Below are 19,070 nucleotides of genomic sequence, written 5' to 3'. Positions count from 1 at the left end.
TTTTTTTTAAAGATTTATTTATTTATTATATATAAGTACACTGTAGCTGTCTTCAGACACTCCAGAAAGGGAGTCAGATCTCGTTACGGATGGTTGTGAGCCACCATGTGGGTGCTGGGATTTGAACTCCGGACCTTCGGAAGAGCAGTCGGGTGCTCTTACCCACTGAGCCATCTCACTAGCCCCGGCTTTTTTTTATATTAGAAGTTTCCCTAATGGCATACTTGGAATTTATTTTGGAGTATACAGTAGAATGTTTCTTTAGTCTTTTTCATTTTATGTGTTTAGCATTTGCTTGCATGCATGCCTGATGGCCACAGAGGCCAGAGAGGATATGGGATACCTGCAACTGGGTTACAGAGGGTTGTGAAGTGTCGTATACGTGTTGGTAATTGAACCTGGATTGTTTGAAAGAACAGCCTGTGCACTTAACCACTGAGCTGTCTCTCCAGCCCTAAATAGTTTATTGTTTCTCAGTGAAATGAACATGTATAAGATGACCTGTCCTGGTTAGTTTTTGTTAACTTGGTACAAGCCAGGATTGTTTGGCAACAGAAAACTTGAGTTCCAGTTGAGAAAATGCTTCTATCAGATTTGCCCGTTAGGAAGACTGTGGTTGATGTGGGAGGGCCCAGCTCACTGGGGAGGCAGAGGCAGGCGAATCTCAGGATTTGAGGCTGTCCTAGTCCTACACAGTAAAACCCTGTCTTGAAAAACAAAAACAAAACCAACAACCAAGTAGTCAACAACAGCAACAGCAACAGCAACAACAAAAAGGGTTTAAGGATCACTTTTTTTAGTTATAAAATAGGAGTTTCAGTTTTGTTATTTTTGTGATGCAGTCTTGCTATGTAGCCCAGACTGACCTAGAGCTGGTCTCATGGCCTAGCCTCTCACTGGACGTCCTTCTACTTCAGCCTCTCACGGATTGGAGTTACAGGTGTGCATCAATCACCACATCCAGCATTCCATATTGTCTACCGAAAGACTTTCCATGACAAAGAAGAACCCTCCATCACCAGGAGAGTTCATATTAATGGCAAATTGCATTCCAATTTCAGAGGTGTTAATCTTCAAATCAATTGCACTAAGGATAAAAGGAAGAACTAGGGCTGGAGGGATGGCTCAGTGGTTAAGAGCACCAAGTGCTCTTCCAAAGGTCCTGAGTTCAAATCCCAGCAACCACATGGTGGCTCACAACCATCTGTAATGAGATCTGACGCTCTCTTTCGGTGCATCTGAAGACAGCTACAGTGTACTTAGATATAATAGTAAATAAATCTTTTTTTTAAAAAAAGGAAGGACTAGAAGACATTGCTTGGAACTTAAGCATGCACTTTTAAGAGTGAAGTAGTTCCACAGCCCAAGCTCACAATGAGTTTTCCAGTGATGCTCATTTTTTGGTTCATAGACCAAAAGATGTGTATGAAAGGCTGACAGAATAGGCAGAACATTTTTATTTGTATATGTTTATTTTGATTGAAGGAGGAAAGAAAGAAAAGTTAACTCTTTAGTTCTTCAAAGTAAATAATGAGCTCGTTAGGTGATTTAGCTCGTTAGGTGATTTCGTTAGCTCAGATTTTTTTATTTTTTTGATGGTGCTGGGGTTGGACCCAGGCCCTTGTCCATCATGCTAGGCCAGGGCTCCAGCGCTGCGCTCTTTCCTCACCTGAGCGTTGTTAAAATGTGCATGGTGGGGGGCTGATGAGATGGCTCAGTGGGTAAGAGCACCCGACTGCTCTTCCGAAGGTCCGGAGTTCAAATCCCAGCAACCACATGGTGGCTCACAACCATCCGTAACGAGATCTGGCGCCCTCTTCTGGAGTGTCTGAAGACAGCTACAGTGTACTGACATATAATAAATAAATAAATCTTTAAAAAAATGTGCATGGTGAAGAGAAAAGGCATTACAGTTATGCATTTAGGGAAAATCTGCTTTCTTCAGCTCTGTGCATATCCTACCTAAAGCGAACTTGGGAAAGAATTAGTGTGATCAGGCAGTTAGATTGACCTTGGGGCTTTCTCAGAAATCAAAATATCCTTTTTTATTTTTCTTAACAGGCAGCCTTGTTTGCGCTCCAGAACCTCTTTGAAGAGAATTACGCTCCTCCTCGGCCTATCTTTGTAAGTTCTTAAATATGTGTGTGATAACCCCTCTCTCCCTTTAAAAAGAAAATCCTTTACAATTAAGGTTTTTATTGTAGTTCCCCCTTCCCTGGAATAGTAGAATGAAGTGATCTTTTAGAAACCACCCTTTTGTTCGCTTCCCTCCTATCAGTAGGCAGCTTCCCTTTGGAGAGAAGGAAGATGAGTCTGGAAGTGGTTGAGGAAGAGCGGGCTGTTAAAGAGGCAAGAGGCGTAGGGATTCATGCTGTCAGGGCTTGCAGAGGGATGGACTTGGCCCCTGACTTCCAAGGCTGCTTGTGCTGCTTGTGCCGTGGCTCTGACTTTCTCTGTCCTGCTTCCCCAGGCACTTGGCACATGTCCATTCTGACACTCAGGCAGCAGCGCATTGTGCTGTTGAGTTTGAGTTTCACAGTTCTGTCCTCATGAAAGAACAGAGAACTGGAACTTGTTTGTTACACTTTGTCTTTGTGACCATAGTCTTTACCAGAGTCTGTATTGTTGATTTGTTTCCATTGTTAATTCAGATTTCTGGGACCATTGTTGATAAAAGTGGACGGACTCTTTCTGGCCAGACAGGAGAGGCTTTTGTCACCAGCGTGTCTCATTCAGACCCCTTGTGGTAAGTGACTCTTTCTCTTGGACACTTCTACTGTAGGCTACATAATGTGTCTCCAGAGGGGCCTTGCTTCTGTGTTTCCACTGTGCTATTCCTTGGTGACTGGATTTCCTTTAGGCTTTCAGACTTGACTCTAAGGGCTACAAGCCACTGTAATGTTGACGTCAGGAGAGCAGCTCTCACACCTTTTGGGCAGCAGAGTGTTTGCCTGTGAGTCTTCAGGAGCTTTAGGTTATTAACAGTTTATTTTCAGAACAATGACTGCCAGTGTTAATGCAGTGTCTGTCTGTGGGTAACCAGAGCATCCTAGAATAAAACAAGGAATGGTAAAGGTCAGGTGAGGTTATATAGAAGTTAAGTCACATATGATAAGGGCTAACATATGAGAGACTGTTGTTTAATGATTGACTGTTATCATAGACTCTTTGTTAACAAAGAACATTAGAATCCTGTGTCTTTATTAATTTGTCATTTATTGAAACCCTGCTATGTGTCCTTGAATACTGGGTAAATGAAGTAGTCCACATTAAGGAGAAACACTTTGCTAAATAAGAATGTAGAACACGGTTCAGTAGGTAAAGGTGCTTGCTGCTAGGCTTGGTGACCTAATTTGATCACAAGGACCTACAATGGTAGAGGGAGAGAGCCACTTCTGCAAATTATCCTCTGCATGCCTCTCTCATCTTCCCTCTTTTTAAATACAAATGGTAAATTACATGGTGCTGTACAAAAACACTGAAAGATATCTGGCCATGTGCAGTAGTGAGTCCTTGTATGACTCAGACATGACTCTTTAGACATGGTAGCATCTGAACTGTGTTGGAAGACTCAAGCCTGAGTTTGCTCAGCAGGGAGACAGGATAGATGCATGTGTCAGCGTTGATTTAAGGCTGGTATGAGAACTATATAGTTGATGAAGATTGCCCGTTTGTGATGTTTTCTTTGAGCTTTACTAGAACCCTTAAGAACAGCATCACTTGCTGTTTTGAAGACTGGTTGGCTGGGTAATGTCAAATATGGAAAAGACAAAGTAGCATTGGAACTAAGTTTGGAAAACATTCAAATATCTTTAGTAGTGAGAGCACAGTGATTTACAATGTTATTTAAAACAATTCTATGACACTGAATCTAGGTGACAGTAGTCTTGAGTACTTTTCTGTTGCTGTATTAAAAAACCATAAGCAAGGCAAATTACAAAAGAAAGTATTTAGTTTAGTGCTTACAGTTTTAGAGGATTAGAGTCCATGACTGTCACAGTAGGGAACATGGCAGCAGGCAGGCATGGCCCTGAAGAAGTAGCTGAGAGTCCCATGGTGAGACATAACCACTGAGCAGGGAATGATGCAAGTCTTAAGAAACCTTAAAGCAGGCCAGGCGGTGGTGGCGCACGCCTTAATCCCAGCACTTGGGAGGCAGAGGCAGGCAGATTTCTGAGTTCAAGGCCAGCCTGGTCTACAAAGTGAGTTCCAGGACAGCCAGGGCTATACAGAGAAACCCTGTCTCAAAAAACAAAACAAAAAAAAAACCCAAAAAAAAACAAAAAAACCCTTAAAGCCTGTCCCCTAGTTACACACCTCCTCCAACAAAGCCACACCTATTCCTTCCCAAACAGTTGACCGCCTGAAACATGTGAGCCTCTGGGGGCCATTCTCCCTCACACCACCACAACAGCCTAAAATGAAAGTTACCGATGTACTAGTAAAATAGGGAGACTGAAAGGGCGTGTCTGTTCAGGTCTGTTCAGGTGTAGGCTGACCATGCAGTGGATCTCCTTTTTTGTTGTTGTTTTTGAGTCAGCATCTCATGGATCCTCAGATTGGTTTCAAACTTGCTGTGGCACTAAGTACGTTTCCTGCCTCTACCTCCTAAGTTCTGGGATTACAGACATTTACCATCCAGCCTGGACTTGGACTTAGCAGTCTTAAGGGAAATGTGAGGATAGGTTGAAAGTTGGTGGTCAGAGAATCATGTTTACTTCAGACCAGGTACAGGTTTATTTAAAAGAAAAAAAAAAAAACTGAGTGAAGCACAGTTTTCTATATTTCTATATTCTATACTCCTTGCCTCTACTTTTATCAGTTTTCCCTGTAAACATCTTGCCTTGGTGTGGTTCACTATTTTACATCATTAGCTGAACACTAGTCTGTGTTAGAACTTACTGTTGTACAGACCATGGATCTTTCCAGTTATGTGGTGACACGTATAAGACATTATAACTTTTATGCATAAATATTTTGAATGAAATGATGATGACTCTAATATCTGCTTGTTTTTCCAGCATTGGATTAAATTGTTCTCTGGGTGCAGCTGAAATGAGGCCTTTCATTGAAACAATTGGAAAATGTACAACAGCGTATGTCCTCTGTTACCCAAATGCAGGTGTGTTTAAGGTTGGGGTTACACTATATTCAAGGCATGGTAAATGGGCTGACAGATTTTGACTTGAAGAATTTGTGTTGTAAGGGTATGTGAATATGTCTGTGTACATGCATATAGGGGAGGGAGGAAGAGGGAATGGGGGGTGCTCAAGTATATGTGTTTCACATTCAACATGAATTTTGGCAGGAAAAAGAATATTTGGGTATTTATCAGTCTACTTAGACCTGAAAACAGTTTTGTACAACTTGTTCAAAATAGGTTGTACCTTCAGGGACTTTGTCTAGTTATGTCACTAACAAAGAGTTTTGCCATGCAAATGTAGCCAGAGAGGCCCCAACATAAGAAGGATCCTTTTCCTGTTTCCTTTTATTAGCAGAAAAGCTATGGGTAGTATTATGTGTTGTTATGTTCTAAAGGCTAAGATTTCTAGTTAATGGCACATAAAAATTGCAAAGATTTTTGTAGATCCGAAACTATCCAGTTAATATTGATAATTTGATCCGGGCTTGCTAGATTTTTCAGGGAATGTTTTGAGCACTATTTAGAGCTAAAAAATAACTTTCTGTATTTTTTATCTATGTATACATTAAGAAAATTTAAACAGTTTTATTAGTATCTGTGTATACGATCAGTCTGTGTGCGTGCAATTGCACATGTGTCATGGAGTACATATGGAGGTCAGAGGATAACTTTTGGGAATTGGTTCCCCTTCCATTGTGGATTTTGAGACTTGAACTCAGGTCATCAAGCTTGTACAACAAATGCTTTTACTTGCTGAGACATCTCACTGGCCTCAAATGGATACACTTAAAATGTATAATAAGGCGGCCAGGCGGTGGTGGCGCACACCTTTAATCCCAGCACTTGGGAGGCATAGGCAGGCAGATTTCTGAGTTCGAGACCAGCCTGGTCTACAAACTGAGTTCCAGGACAGCCAGGGCTATACAGAGAAACTCTGTCTCAAAACTCCCCCCCCCCAAAAAAAAAACCCCAAAATAACCCAAAACCAAAACAAAACAAAAAAAGCAAGAAAATATATGCATAATAAGGTCTGAGATATGATTCAGTGGCTAAAAGCACTTGCTCTTGTAGAGGACCTGAGCTCACTGCCCAGCACCCACACACAACCATCACAGCCGTCTGAACTCCAGGTCTAGGAGCTCATCTCCCTCTGCTGACCCCGTGCGTACAGGCACACAGGTGGAGCACAGGCATGAATCTGAACAAAATACTCTAAATAAACCTTGAAAATGCAGAATGTATTTTATCCGTGTTTAGTAAGTAAGGGCAGAGCATGAATCCAACAGGAAATTACATAGTCAGAGGATAATGTATAAGGTTATACTAAAGAAAGAAACATTTAGTTTAGCTACAAAGCTGTCACAAGCAATAGGTAAAAGTTACACGTGGGAGATAGTTCAGATCTATGAAACTGTTTATGCCTGAAACACACTTGGAACACTTGCCTAATTTGAAAGAAGACTTGTTTCATTGCGTGTCAAATGTTCCTTAGTTCAAAGGCCGTGGGAGTGTGTATGGGGTGTTGTCCACACAGTTTTATAAACAGAATGAATCAGCTTGGAGATGGAGATTGGGGCTCTAAATTTCTGTTTAATATGCAAAAGTAAAGTAAATGTTCTCCAGGTTTTATTTTGCTGCACTATTTCTGATATATAAATACTGTGTTATTTACTTTTGCAAGCAATTGTCATTTTACTATCACTATAGACTTGTATAAATGTTACAGCGCTTGTTAAGAGAGCTCTGAGTGATGGCTGATGTTCTTTCTCAGGTCTTCCCAACACTTTTGGCGACTATGATGAAACACCTTCCATGATGGCCACGCACCTGAAGGTTAGCCATCCGTTCGCTTCAGTGTTGAAGAGATGGATAGTTACTATGTTATTTTAATTAATAAACTAATTAATTAACTTTGTAAGCTGGCTTGTCTTGCCTAAGCTGCTCTCAAATGTGCTATTCTTATGCTCCTGGGATAGTTGGGATGACGCAGGCTTGTGCCACCATGCCTGATGGAAGATGGAATTTAGATTTAGCATATTTAGAAGCAGAATTTCCCCTCAAAATCTAGTATATGAATAACAAAGTAAAGTGTAGGTACTCTGAGTTAAGGTAGTGGAAGCATAAGGGAGGCTTAGCTGTCTACTTATTGATTGGCAGTGGTAGCTGTTGGGAAATTCTCAGTGAGATCTTCTCCAAACTAAATGAGCTGAGACTCCTCTACAGTGTCACTTCTGCAGCTCTACCAAATAATGACTTCCTCTCGGATTCCCTTCAGACTGCTGCATGGACTAAATGTCCCTGTGGCTCCCTGTTGTTCCCTGCAAATCCTCCCTTCCTTCTCTTGGTTGTACTCACTAATTTTGAGACTGTGTTACTACTGCTGTCCCTTAGTGCATTCATGTCCTGATGCTGGCTCTGTTTTCCTTCATTATTTGAATTTTTAGCTCCTGGCGCTGATGTTTTCTCCTAGACTGTTTCTGAGTTAGTTCTTAGGATTTCAGGATTCATTTTGTTTGTTTGTTTCTATAGAGAGGGGTTTTTCTGAAGACTGTCTTTGAGCTCATGATTCTTTTGCCTCAGACTCCTGAGTACGGAGATAACAATTTCAATTATCTTAAGTAGATAATCTTGGTACTCTGCTGTCTTAGCCCCTTCTTAGCCTCTGGTTAGTTACTGCAGATCCTGCCGATCAGCATGGTGCCTTACCCCATGTGTTTAATGGAGCACTTAAAACATGGCTGATGTGACAGAGGACCCTTCCTTCCTTCCTTCCTTCCTTCCTTCCTTCCTTCCTTCCTTCCTTCCTTCCTTCCTCCTCCCTCCCTCCTTCTCCTCCTCCTCTTCCTCTTCTTTTTCCTTCTTCCTTCTTCCTTCTCCTTCCTTCTCCTTCTTTTCCTCCTTCTCCTCCTTCTTCTCCTCCTTCTTCTTCTTCTCCCCCTCCCCCTCCTTCTACTTTTTTGGGTTTTGAGAATATGGTTTCTCTGTGTAGCTTGCTGTGTGACCAAGCTGGCTTGAACCACATGTGTGCTGGGATTAAAGGTGTGTGCAACCACCACCTGGCCATTTTTTAATCTTAAAAAACTTAAAATTAACTTGAAAACCTGATACTCGTATTATTTGAAAATGCATTGTCCCTTTAACATTCATTCTGACTAGCATATGGGTAAAAAACTGTTTCATTTCTTTATACAGGAAGATAGAATTTCTACTGTGTTTCAGATAGCATAAAAAGTTTCCTAGTGTCGGAACTGTTTCTTGTGTAAATTTTTTACCTAGGGCTTATGACTTTTTTGTATCTAAATGTTTATCCCTTTTTAATGTAATCTTATTCAGTAATGTAAAGTCCATGCTCTTCTGTTGAGTTTGCTTTGGTAAGTTTAGGATTCAGATGCGCTTGCTTTCTCTAAGTACAGGACTTTGCTGTGGATGGCTTGGTGAATATAGTTGGTGGATGCTGTGGTTCAACACCTGATCACATCAGGTAATGGTTGCCTTTTGTTGTTGTTTCTTTAAAATTTGTTTGGTTTTATTTATTGATTACTTTTAATGATATTTTTATTTTTAGAGTTTCACATGTATATAATTTTGATGATATTTACTTTGTACTCCCCCCTTGTGTGCCCCTGTCTTGGAGGCAGGGTCTTGCTGTGTAGCTCAGGCTGACCTGGTCCTCACTGTGCATAGCCCAGGCTGGCCTCCTGAGCCCTGCTGACTCAGCCTCTGCCTCCTGAGTGCTGCTATTAAAGGTGAGTGCCTCCACACACCTGGCTTCTGTGAGATTCTTAGCAACTGTAAAGTTACTATGTATCTGTCTTTTGGTGCTATTAATTGAACCCAGGGGTTTGTGCATACTCATCATTTACTCTTAACCCACCATGCCTACTTCTCCATTTTTATACATCTTTTTAAAAAACATTTTATTGGTTCTTTGTGAATTTCACTTCCCAATCCCACTCATCTTCCCCTCCCGTTGTACCTGTCCTCCACCCTTGCAACCTCCATGCGGAAGCTGTAGCACGTCACAGTACGTCCCATATAGTATACCCTTTTGTCCTCACTTCTTTGCTTAGAAATGGTCATTGCGATGACTCATTGGTCTGGTCTGAGGCTTCTGGCTACACTGTTAATACTAGAACCTCACTGGGACCAGATACTTGTCGTCCTGTGTCGTGGAGATCCTGTAGTTTTGAATCTGTAGGACCAGCCCCTTCATGCACTCCAACAGTTCATCAATGGGGTAGATGTTGGGGTGGCTCAATTCAAAGCTCTGGATCTGGGCCTGAGAGGTCTCAGAGCTGGGCAGCCTGCTCTCCAGGTCTCATGCCCTGGGGGGGGAAGGGGGGGCCCTACAAGCAGCTCCACCCTCCACCCCCTGCAAACTGGGCCAGCTCTACCCTGCTGCCCAGGTGAGATGCAGGGCCCGCTCTCCTGAGTGTTACAGCCGGTGAGGGACATGACCAGTTTTCCCATTCTCACGACCAGGGGCTAGCTCTCCTGCCTGCTGTAGATGGCAAGGGATGAGGGAGGGGAGGAGGGTGTCTCTCCCTAGTCCATGCCGTCTCCTGGCAAACAAGAGACAGGGCCAGCTCTCCTATGCTCATGCCCTCAGGGCTGGCTCCCCTGTAGCCCTCATATCCAGGGCCATCTCTGTGGTGCTGCCCACGTGAGATGGTGCAGCAGGTGAGGGACAGGGCTAGCTGTCCTGCCCTCATGACCCCAAGGGCCAGGTCTGCTTACTAGAGTTGATGAGGGGTGAGGGAGGAGAAGGGCGTGGACAAGGGAGAGATGCAGCCGCACCTGCAGTGTCTCTAGGTTGCAGCTTTTATGTTATGGTTGAAGTATCTTATCTTTGGATCTCAGGCTAACTCTTCCTTTTTTAGATCACTTCCTCTTTAGAATGAGACGTAGTCCTAGCTTGTGTGTTTGTATGTTGATAGCTATACATGGCTGTTTAACTCCTGCTTTTACTTACTCATCTGTGTACTAATTGGGGACAGTAGAGTAAGAGAGAGCAGCTATGGTTCCTGATAAACAAGCTAGATTTTTATGGCTATCAAACACATTAAAGTTAACCATGTTACAGACACTGTGTGTAACTGAAACAATTTTGAAGAGAGGAGCAGTTGTATTTATCTGTCCTTTCCCTGCTGTGTGCCTGCCGTAGCTAAAACAAATGCACAGGACCCGACTCTTCCCCAGTTATTTCTCAGAGTTACAGACTTCCTTTTGAAGTTGTTGAACTGTTGATTAGGTAGCAAAAACATGTTCTGCGTGTAGATTTGTAAAGACTGTCTGTGAGCTGGGGGAAGGGAGAAGAGGTTAGCAGTTGGCATTTGTTGGCAGACCTCTCGGAGCTCCAGGCTCATGCCTCGGATGGCACAGGCAGCACAGGCAGCGATGATGAGCTTTCTATTGCTGAGAAAGCTGATGGATGTAACTGCTGCTGTACATTTAAGTAGGCATATCATTATGTGCATGGATATAGTGATGCTGAATTAATTTCATAGCTGGAAATTAGTTTAATTAAAATTATGCTACTCTGAATTAATGAATATGGTGTTTTCTCTTTTAATTTAGGGAAATTGCGGAAGCTGTGAAAAAGTGTAAGCCAAGAGTCCCCCCTGCTAGTGTTTTTGAAGGACATATGTTACTATCTGGTAAGTCACGAGGATGTAGTTGTTCGGGTGTAGTCAACGTGCTTATTCTAAGTGGATAGTGATATTCATGCCAGGAAGCTTATTAGGTCAGAGAGTGCTTAGTTTTCCTGGCACTTAGGTAAATTTACAAAGAACTTTTTTCCTAGATATGGGGTGGAAAGATTAATTTCTGGGTAAAAATGGCCTCAAACTCCCAGAGATCCACCTGCCTCTGCCTCCTTAGTGTTGAGATTAAAGGCGTGTATCACCATGCCTGGCTATTTTTATTTTTTTCCTGAAATGGTGGTGAATTAAGACAGTCTTACTGTATAGCCAGGGGTCACCTCAAACTAGCAATTCCCCTGTCTCCATTTTTTTTTTTGGAGACAGGGTTTCTCTGTGTAGCCCTGGCTGTCCTGGAACTCTGAAGACCAGGCTGGCCTTGAACTCAGAAATCCACCTGCCTCTGCCTCCCAAGTGGTGGGATTAAGGGCGTGTACCACCACGACCGGCTCTGTCTTCACTTATTGAGTCTAGGATTACAAGTGTGTGCCACCATGTTCAATCTGAAGGATACTTTTATCAACTTTAGTAGAAATGGTAAACAAGAGAAGTACTGCTTCCTTATCTGACATGTCATTCCTGCTGGATCAGAAGCACTTTGTAGAATGCCCTCAAATCCTACAAGCACCCTCAGCATTTAGTGGTGGTCATCCCTGTTTGCCTGGTAGACAAACCTGCAGATTCTATGAAAGGTCAGGGCACAAGGCTCATTAGCACTGAGAAAAGGCAGCAGCTGAAACTGTAGAAAGTAATTGCTTCCTGAGTCTGTGAACAAATGGCCTGGGATATCTGTATAACTACCTACTCCATAGTCATCATCTTCCTCTCGCTCATACTGTTTTTTGTTTTTTAATATAATGTTTTGGCAAATGACTCAAGGGTCATCTTCTTTTCTTAGCTCTGATAGATGATGCTAATTTTGTGCTTCATTTTTATGTAATTAAGGAAGAGCTACTGACTGATTTGTAAGCTGAAAGATTGTGTGAGCAGTTGTCTCAGGTTTGTAGAACCATATTAGTGATCCTACAGATAAGGCCATGTGTCCCCAGAGCCTGCCTGTGGCTATTCGGGGAAACTGCTATAAAACTTTTAAAGTAAAGGCTGTATGAGAACCTTTTCTGTGACACTTCACAGTCTTTATGTTGCTTTTTTTACCTGAGTGTAATGCATCTACAGGTATATCTGGTACTTGCCTCTGCATTAGCTTGTGCCAGGGCAGATGCTATCACTCCTTAGCAAATAAAGTAATTATATGCTAGAAGCCCAATGGCTGCCTTGGTTCCTCACAGTGACTGTCACAGCGACTCCTGGATCTCCATCCTGGTCCTCCCTCATCCAGTTTCAGTGCAGTTTCAGGTTCATGGTCTCTCAGTTAAAGGGATGAAGTAAACTTTCACATACACTGTTGATGGGCTGAAGAGATGTGAGTTGTTCATCTGTAAGCTGATTTCTGACAGAGCATCAGTGGAGCAAAAGAGGAAAAAAAGAATACATAATGGCTTCACATTTCTATAAAGCTACATTGCTGGGGCTATGGTCTGATTCAACAATTCTTTCTGTTTGTTTTTGTTTTTGCAGTAGTCTTTATTTGAGAATTTTATACAACATATTTGAACGTGTTGACACCTATCCCAACTCTTCCAATAATTACCCTTTCTACTCTGCTGGCCCTTCCTAGCAATTTTAGTTTTCGTCCCCCTCCCAAGCTCTGTTGGTGTCACCCAGCTAGTTTTGAAAAGCAGAGTAACACACTGAATTTCCCTCTCCTTCTGTGCCTCTCTGTGGCCCTGCATCCCAGCAGCTGTCCCATGCCAGTAGCTTCTCAGTTCATCAGCTCACGGTGGGACCATGGTGGGGGGGCTCCCCCAGCCAGCCAGTGATGAGACATGACAGCCCTCTCCCTCCCGAGGCCTAGGAATTTTCAGGGGAGAGTGGGACAGACACCCCACAGCGTTCAGAGGCTGTGGTAGCATCAAGCAGAGTAGCTGCACGTGTGAACTCAAGGCACATGGACAGCGGGAGGAGCTCAGCCCTCTTCTGACGGGAAGTTTCTTCCTGGCTCTTGCCCTGCCCTTAGGTAAGGGCTGTGATGACTGTCCTTCATTTTCAGAGGTTGTATGCTTCAGCCCACTAGTGGTTCTTGTAGCACAGAGCTCTGAAGTGTTCCCTCCCTCGGAGATCTGGTTGTAAGCACAGCAGCAACAAAGAGCCCTTTGGGTGTTCAGAAAAGGAGAGACTGTGACCCTGTTTCCCTATTAGATCTCCTGTCCCATCTGCTCAGATGGACTTTTTTTTCTTCTGAAAATGTTTTGTTTCATGCCATCCATGTGCATTTTCAAGAGTTTTTCAAAATGTTTCTCCTTTTAAGGTCTAGAGCCCTTCAGGATTGGACCATACACCAACTTTGTTAACATTGGAGAGCGCTGTAATGTGGCAGGATCCAGGAAATTTGCTAAACTCATCATGGCAGGAAACTATGAAGTGAGCATCCTCGTGAGAACCCTGTTCCCCGGGGGCGTTGCCGCGCCTCCTGTTAACTGCATGTCAACAGTGTTGAGTTCTGGCCCGTGAGGGTGCTGGTGCAGGGCTGCTAGAGGGATGCTAATGTAGGGATGCTAATGGCAACTGGCAGGAGGTGAGGCTGCTGGAGAGCTGAAGCTGCTGCTGTTGGTCCTGCCCCCAAAGCATTACTGGAGCATGGAGGGAGCTGACTCAGAGGGACCCAGCTTCTGGCCTTTCGTTGTTAAGTTTGGATATTTGGGAATACTTTCCATTTTGGCCACTCTGAAACTGTTCTATGGAAAGTGAAAGCCCCTTGGCTTTTTAAAAATTATGAATTATGTATATGAACATTTTGCTTATGTGAATGTATGTGCACCATGTATGTGCCTGGTGCCCATGGGACCAGAAGAGGGCACTGGATCCCCAGGAGATAGAGTTACAGATGCTTTTGAAGTGCCATGTTGGTCCGGAGGACTGGACCTGGGTCCTCTACAAGAACAAGTCTTTTTTAACTGCTGAATCGTCTCTGCTCCTTACAAGGAGAATTTGTACTCATCTGACCACATCAGATGCTTACTGGTGAAGGGATTGCTGTAGGTCACAACAACAACAACACCAGGCCCTGGCCTTGAGAACTCTGAATTTTTAGAGCAATACTTAAGATGACTCAAATTCAATCCACACAGTGCATGCCCAAGACATCTGGATAGAGTTTACTTTCTACAAATATGAAATTAAAAACGGAGGGAAATGGTTGAGGTTTTAGGTTGCTTTTGTTTGTTTTGTTTTACTGTGACTTAGTATTATTTTTTAGAACTGGGGCATAGTGGTAAATGTCTTCAATACCAACACTTGGAAGGCATAGGCAGGTAGATTTCTCTGAGTTCAGGCTGGCCTGGTCTACATAGTGAGACCCTGCCTCAAAAATTTTTTTTCTTTTAATTAACTTACAGTGTGTGTATGTGTGTATGTGTGTGTGTGTGTGTGTGTGTATTTGTACTTGGACAGTCATATGCAAGCCACTGCGTGCATATGGCGGTCAAAGGACAACTTGCAAGAGTTGATTTTGTTCTTCCACATTTATACTTTGGGGGTCAAACTCAGGTTGTCAGGTTTGACATCAAACACCTTTACCAGAACCCTCTCACTGTCCTTTGAGTTTTAATGATTTTTTTTTTTTAATTTTAGGATCTGGATAGATTTAGTTTTTTAAAAAGCAAATATACTTATTTTGTGTGCTTATTGTGAGTTTATGCACGTGTGTGTTCATGCAGAAAAGGGCATTGACTCCTTAGAGTTGGAGCCAGAGGCACTCTGTGGGAAGCCTGGCTTGCTCCCTGTGTCCTGAGATCCAACCTCAGATCTTCATGGTTGTGCATTAGATGCCCTTACTCTTTGGCCCCTCTTTCTAGCCTATGGGATTAGCACTACTCACCTATGCCCAAGTCAGGGTCTTATGTACTTCTGGCTGTCGTGGTGGAACTCACCATGTAGACCAGGCTGGTCTTGAACTCACAGTGGTCTGCCTGCCTCTGCCTCCCAAGTGTTAGGATTAGTCTCGATTTTGGGATTGTTAATTACTGTTTCTTGGCATTCTCTAGAGTTTTCTTTTTTGGTGCAGGTGTTTATTGCCTTAGGTAGGACGCTGCCTTGGTGAACTCCAAGCAGGGAGCTGATGTGTGGAAAGGGTTACTAGCCAATGTTGAGTGTTGGGCAGCAGGGGACAACCTGTGTGTCTGTTTCAGTAACAAAGGACCTCCAGGGATGGGAGGAATTACTCTGCCTAGACAGCTCCTAACCATGCTTCTTCCATTCCTTTTCCAGGAAGCCCTGAGCATTGCCAAAGTACAGGTGGAAATGGGAGCTCAGGTGCTCGATATCAACATGGATGATGGCATGCTGGATGGTCCCAGTGCAATGACCAGATTTTGCAACTCCATTGCTTCTGAGCCTGACATTGCCAAGGTTGTACAAGGGTTATAATCATTAAGAGTGATTACCTGGCTTGCTGTTGTTCATTTAGCCTTGTCTATCCATCCACTCAGGAACTCTTTTTCTATACCGTGCAGTTATTTCTCATTCTGAGCTTTCTGAACTAAGCAGTCTGTCCACGTGGAACAGATTTTGGAGAGTGTTAGGGCTTTAGCTTGGCTGTTGTCAGGTATCTGGGAGAGGTAGGCTTCAAGAGACTGAGTTTTGTCCGTTGTCTGCTGTTGCGGCCCGCCTGCGGTCCACAACACGAACGGTTCAACTGAGAATGGCAGTTCCCTGCAAAGAGAGGAATCTAGACGGGGCGGAAGAAACAATGGAGTCAAGACAACATTCGGATCAAGACTCAATTTAATATTTCCAGACACTCAGTTTATAAAGGAAGGGGGAGGGAACCCAATTTCCCGCCAAGTAACTCAGGGTCCAGTAGCAGGACGAACACGTGTGTGACTCCAGGCAGCAGAGGGCAGGTTCCAGCAGTGGGCGTGGCAGGACGAATGAGCCGGTAGCTCCACCCTAGAGCAGGCAGGTTCCAGGCTGGGGGAAGGGAGGCCACATTTCCCCCCATTAGATAACAAAAATAAAAATAAAAAAGGGGTGGCCTGTGGCAGAAAAATTATCTATGTTCAATAGTTCTGTCTGAGTTCCTAGGGCTAAAGAAAAAAAACTGTATCTGGCTGAGACTGTCTTAAAAGCGCTGACTGAATAGCAGCACTGGGCTGTAGGCTCTGACTTTATAATGCTAATTAGTGCTGAATAGGTAGCTACCTGTTTGCCTTTTAAGTAGGGCGTTGGAACCCTGGCTGAGTTTAGCTAAACAATTTTAGAATAACACTGAACTGATAATTATCCACAATTTTGGGTGACAGGCCGAATCTCAGAGGGATGCACTTAGCTGTGGCTGCCACGCTGATTCTATTCCCACCATGGAAAATGGAGCTCAGGTAGGGCTTCCTTACTGCAAGGAGAGACCTTGTTAGGCAGATCAGACAGTGATGAATAATGCTTCAATCAAGGTTCATGTCTTTGTTCATAGTTGTTCTTTAAAAGGAGAAAGTTAGGGGTTGGAGAGACAGCTCGGTGATTAACAGCATGTGGTGCTCCTGTGGAGGACCTGAGTTTAGTTCCCTGTACTTCTGCAAACTCATAACTGCCCATTAACACCAGCTCCAGGGCGATCCAACTTCTTTGCCTACCTCAGGCATCTTCATTTGTGTGTACAGACCCCAGACAGACACAGACAATGCACACATATGCACGAAAGTTTGCTTGTTTGTTTTTGAGACAGGGTCTTAACTGTATAGCCCTGGCTGGCCTTCAATTCACAAATATCTGCCTGCCTCTGCCTCTGCTGTAAAATGTAAATGTTAAAAAAAGGTGAAAGTCTTTTTTGTATCTGTTGTTTAGAACACTTTAGAGAGTTCAAACTAAACTTCATTTCATTTTTGGGTCATTCAATGAAGTTCTGTGTGTTCTGCTTGTCAATTCAGTCTATGAGACTTGATCTATAATATCTACTGCTGGCCTGCCATTGTGTGTGTGTGTGTACACTTGCCTGCATGCACGGTTTTGGTTTTGGTTTTTGAGATGGGTGTTTACTGTAGTGCACATGGCTGGCTTCAAACTCATTATGTAGCCAAGGTTGACCTTGAATTCCTGCTGCATCCACCCTGATGCACTTTTGAAGGTTTGTTTGTTTGCTTGCTTGCTTTTTGTTTTAAGGAAACTTTCCAGAGTTTCATATCTTAGGTTGAGGTGTCATTAAAAAAACAAAAACAAAAACAAAAAAGTAGGCCTAGCAAGAACTTAAGAGGAGCTGGAGAGATGGCTCAGTGGTTAAGAGCACTGATTGCTCTACCAGAGGTACTGAGTTCAATTCCCAGCAACTCACAACCATCTGTAATGGGATCTGACGTCCTCTTCTGCTGTGTCTGAAGACAGCTACAGTGTACTCATATACATGAAATAAAAAAAAAAAAGCACTAAATTATATTTACCCATCTTGCATTTGTGTATTAAAACTTACTAAAAGCTGTACCACTTTTCTGGGAGTAGGCCTTTGAGACTGTCAGGTTCAGAAAAGCTCAGTGCTCAGCTCAGAGTCCATTGGATCAGAGTGTGAGTGGGTGGGGGTGGGGGGTGCTGTTGATGAACTGCCCTGGGAAGAAGCCTGCCTCTCTAGAGCCAAGCAAATGATGAGATTTTGGTGTTGTCTCCCTTCCTCGTCTCTAAAGTGAGACGATGAGACCCATGGTACTCACCTCATGGACTGTGATGGGGAGTCTCTTGTTAACTGGGGAGGACCGTAAGCCCTGCAAGAGCTTGTTAGTGCTCTGACTGCTGCAACCACTGACCTTTCTTTCCTGGTTTTCATTGGCTATTAAATTTGCTGGGGGCCAAATTTTAGCCATTAGGATAGAATATAAAAATGTGCTGCTAAGTAGGGAGGCTAAGGAAATCACAGTTGGAGACCAGTGTGGGCTACATAGAAAGACCCCACGAGCCTGTCTCTAAAAACCCAAAGTATGAGTAGAGTTAAAACCCCAGACTATTTGCAAGCTGTTCTAGACACTGGCCAGGTAATTACTGCCATTGCATTTGACCCTTTTCCAGTAAACCGCTTTATTTATTTATTTATTTATTTATTTATTTTTTTTTTTAAAGATTATTTATTTATTATATGTAAGTACACTGTAGCTGTCTTCAGACACTCCAGAAGAGGGCCCCAGATCTCGTTACGGATGGTTGTGAGCCACCATGTGGTTGCTGGGATTTGAACTCTGGACCTTCAGAAGAGCAGTCGGGTGCTCTTACCCGCTGAGCCATCTCACCAGCCCAGTAAACCGCTTTATTGCTAGTGTTCTAAGGAAAAGCAAAATTAATAGAGGTTTTTTTTGTTTTGTTTTGTTTTGTTTTTTTTTTTTTTTGAAGTGTTGTCTTATATCCTACACTGGCCTGGAAATCAGTATGTAGTTGAGGATAGCCTTGAACCTCTTACTCTCCCACCTCCATCTTCTGTTGCTAGAATTATAGGTTTGTGCCACCAGTTTATGAACTTAGGACCTCTGCAAGAACTCTACCAGCCATGCTAGTTCCCTAAGCACACCCCACTTCCCTTTTAAAACAATTTAATAATTATGTGTGTCTGTGGTATTGGGAAACAATACCAGGACCACACAGGTGTCAGGCACTCTGTTGCTGAGAGAGACCCAGCCCTTGCCTCCTTGTTCTTTTTGCTGTGCTGTGTTCTAGTCTCTTACTACTTGTGTAATCATTATCTTGGTGAGCATGGTGAAACCAGGGACCTGTGTGCCAGGTACTGACTGACTGCCCTACATAACAGTCCTGAGTCAGCTATCCTGCCAGGCATATTTCTTTGGAGCAGTGAGTTGCTCCTTTCACAGGTCTTAGAGCAGAGGGTGGATTAGACCATGGTCTCTTCATGTGTTCATTTTAGTTTGTTTGAGTTCTTAGCAATTACTTTTTGGAGGGAAGAGGGTTAGATCTGGTTTTCCTTTCTTATTTATTTATTTTTTTATTACATATTTTCCTCAATTATTTTTCCAATGCTAGCCCAAAAGTCCCCCATGCCCTCCCCCCCCAAGTCCCCTACCCACCCATTCCCATTTTTTGGCCCTGGCATTCCCCTGTACATATAAAGTTTGCGTGTCCAATGGGCCTCTCTTTCCAGTGATGGCCAACTAGGCCATCTTTTGATACATATGCAGCTAGAGTCA

At 43.3% G+C, this 19,070-nt stretch overlaps 1 protein-coding gene across 4 annotated transcripts in view; it reads left to right on the top strand.

Annotated features, from left to right (window-relative positions):
• Mtr (5-methyltetrahydrofolate-homocysteine methyltransferase) overlaps positions 1–19,070 on the top strand; it is a 77,158-nt gene that overhangs the window by 14,411 nt on the left and 43,677 nt on the right. For all 4 annotated transcript variants that reach the window (XM_029468372.1, XM_021180294.2, XM_021180295.2 and 1 more), the window contains 8 exons: positions 2,062–2,124; positions 2,652–2,746; positions 5,022–5,122; positions 6,915–6,976; positions 8,557–8,624; positions 10,721–10,800; positions 13,211–13,323; positions 15,169–15,309. In XM_029468372.1, coding sequence (XP_029324232.1) covers positions 5,056–5,122; positions 6,915–6,976; positions 8,557–8,624; positions 10,721–10,800; positions 13,211–13,323; positions 15,169–15,309 — 531 coding nt within the window. In that variant the 5' untranslated portion in view covers positions 2,062–2,124; positions 2,652–2,746; positions 5,022–5,055. The remainder of the gene's footprint in view (positions 1–2,061; positions 2,125–2,651; positions 2,747–5,021; positions 5,123–6,914; positions 6,977–8,556; positions 8,625–10,720; positions 10,801–13,210; positions 13,324–15,168; positions 15,310–19,070) is intronic.

This window comes from Mus caroli, chromosome 13 (assembly GCF_900094665.2).
Source record: "Mus caroli chromosome 13, CAROLI_EIJ_v1.1, whole genome shotgun sequence".
Lineage (NCBI taxonomy): Eukaryota > Metazoa > Chordata > Mammalia > Rodentia > Muridae > Mus > Mus caroli.
The sequence above is the reverse complement of the archived record's forward strand: the minus strand, read 5'-3'. Positions and strand labels throughout refer to the sequence as shown.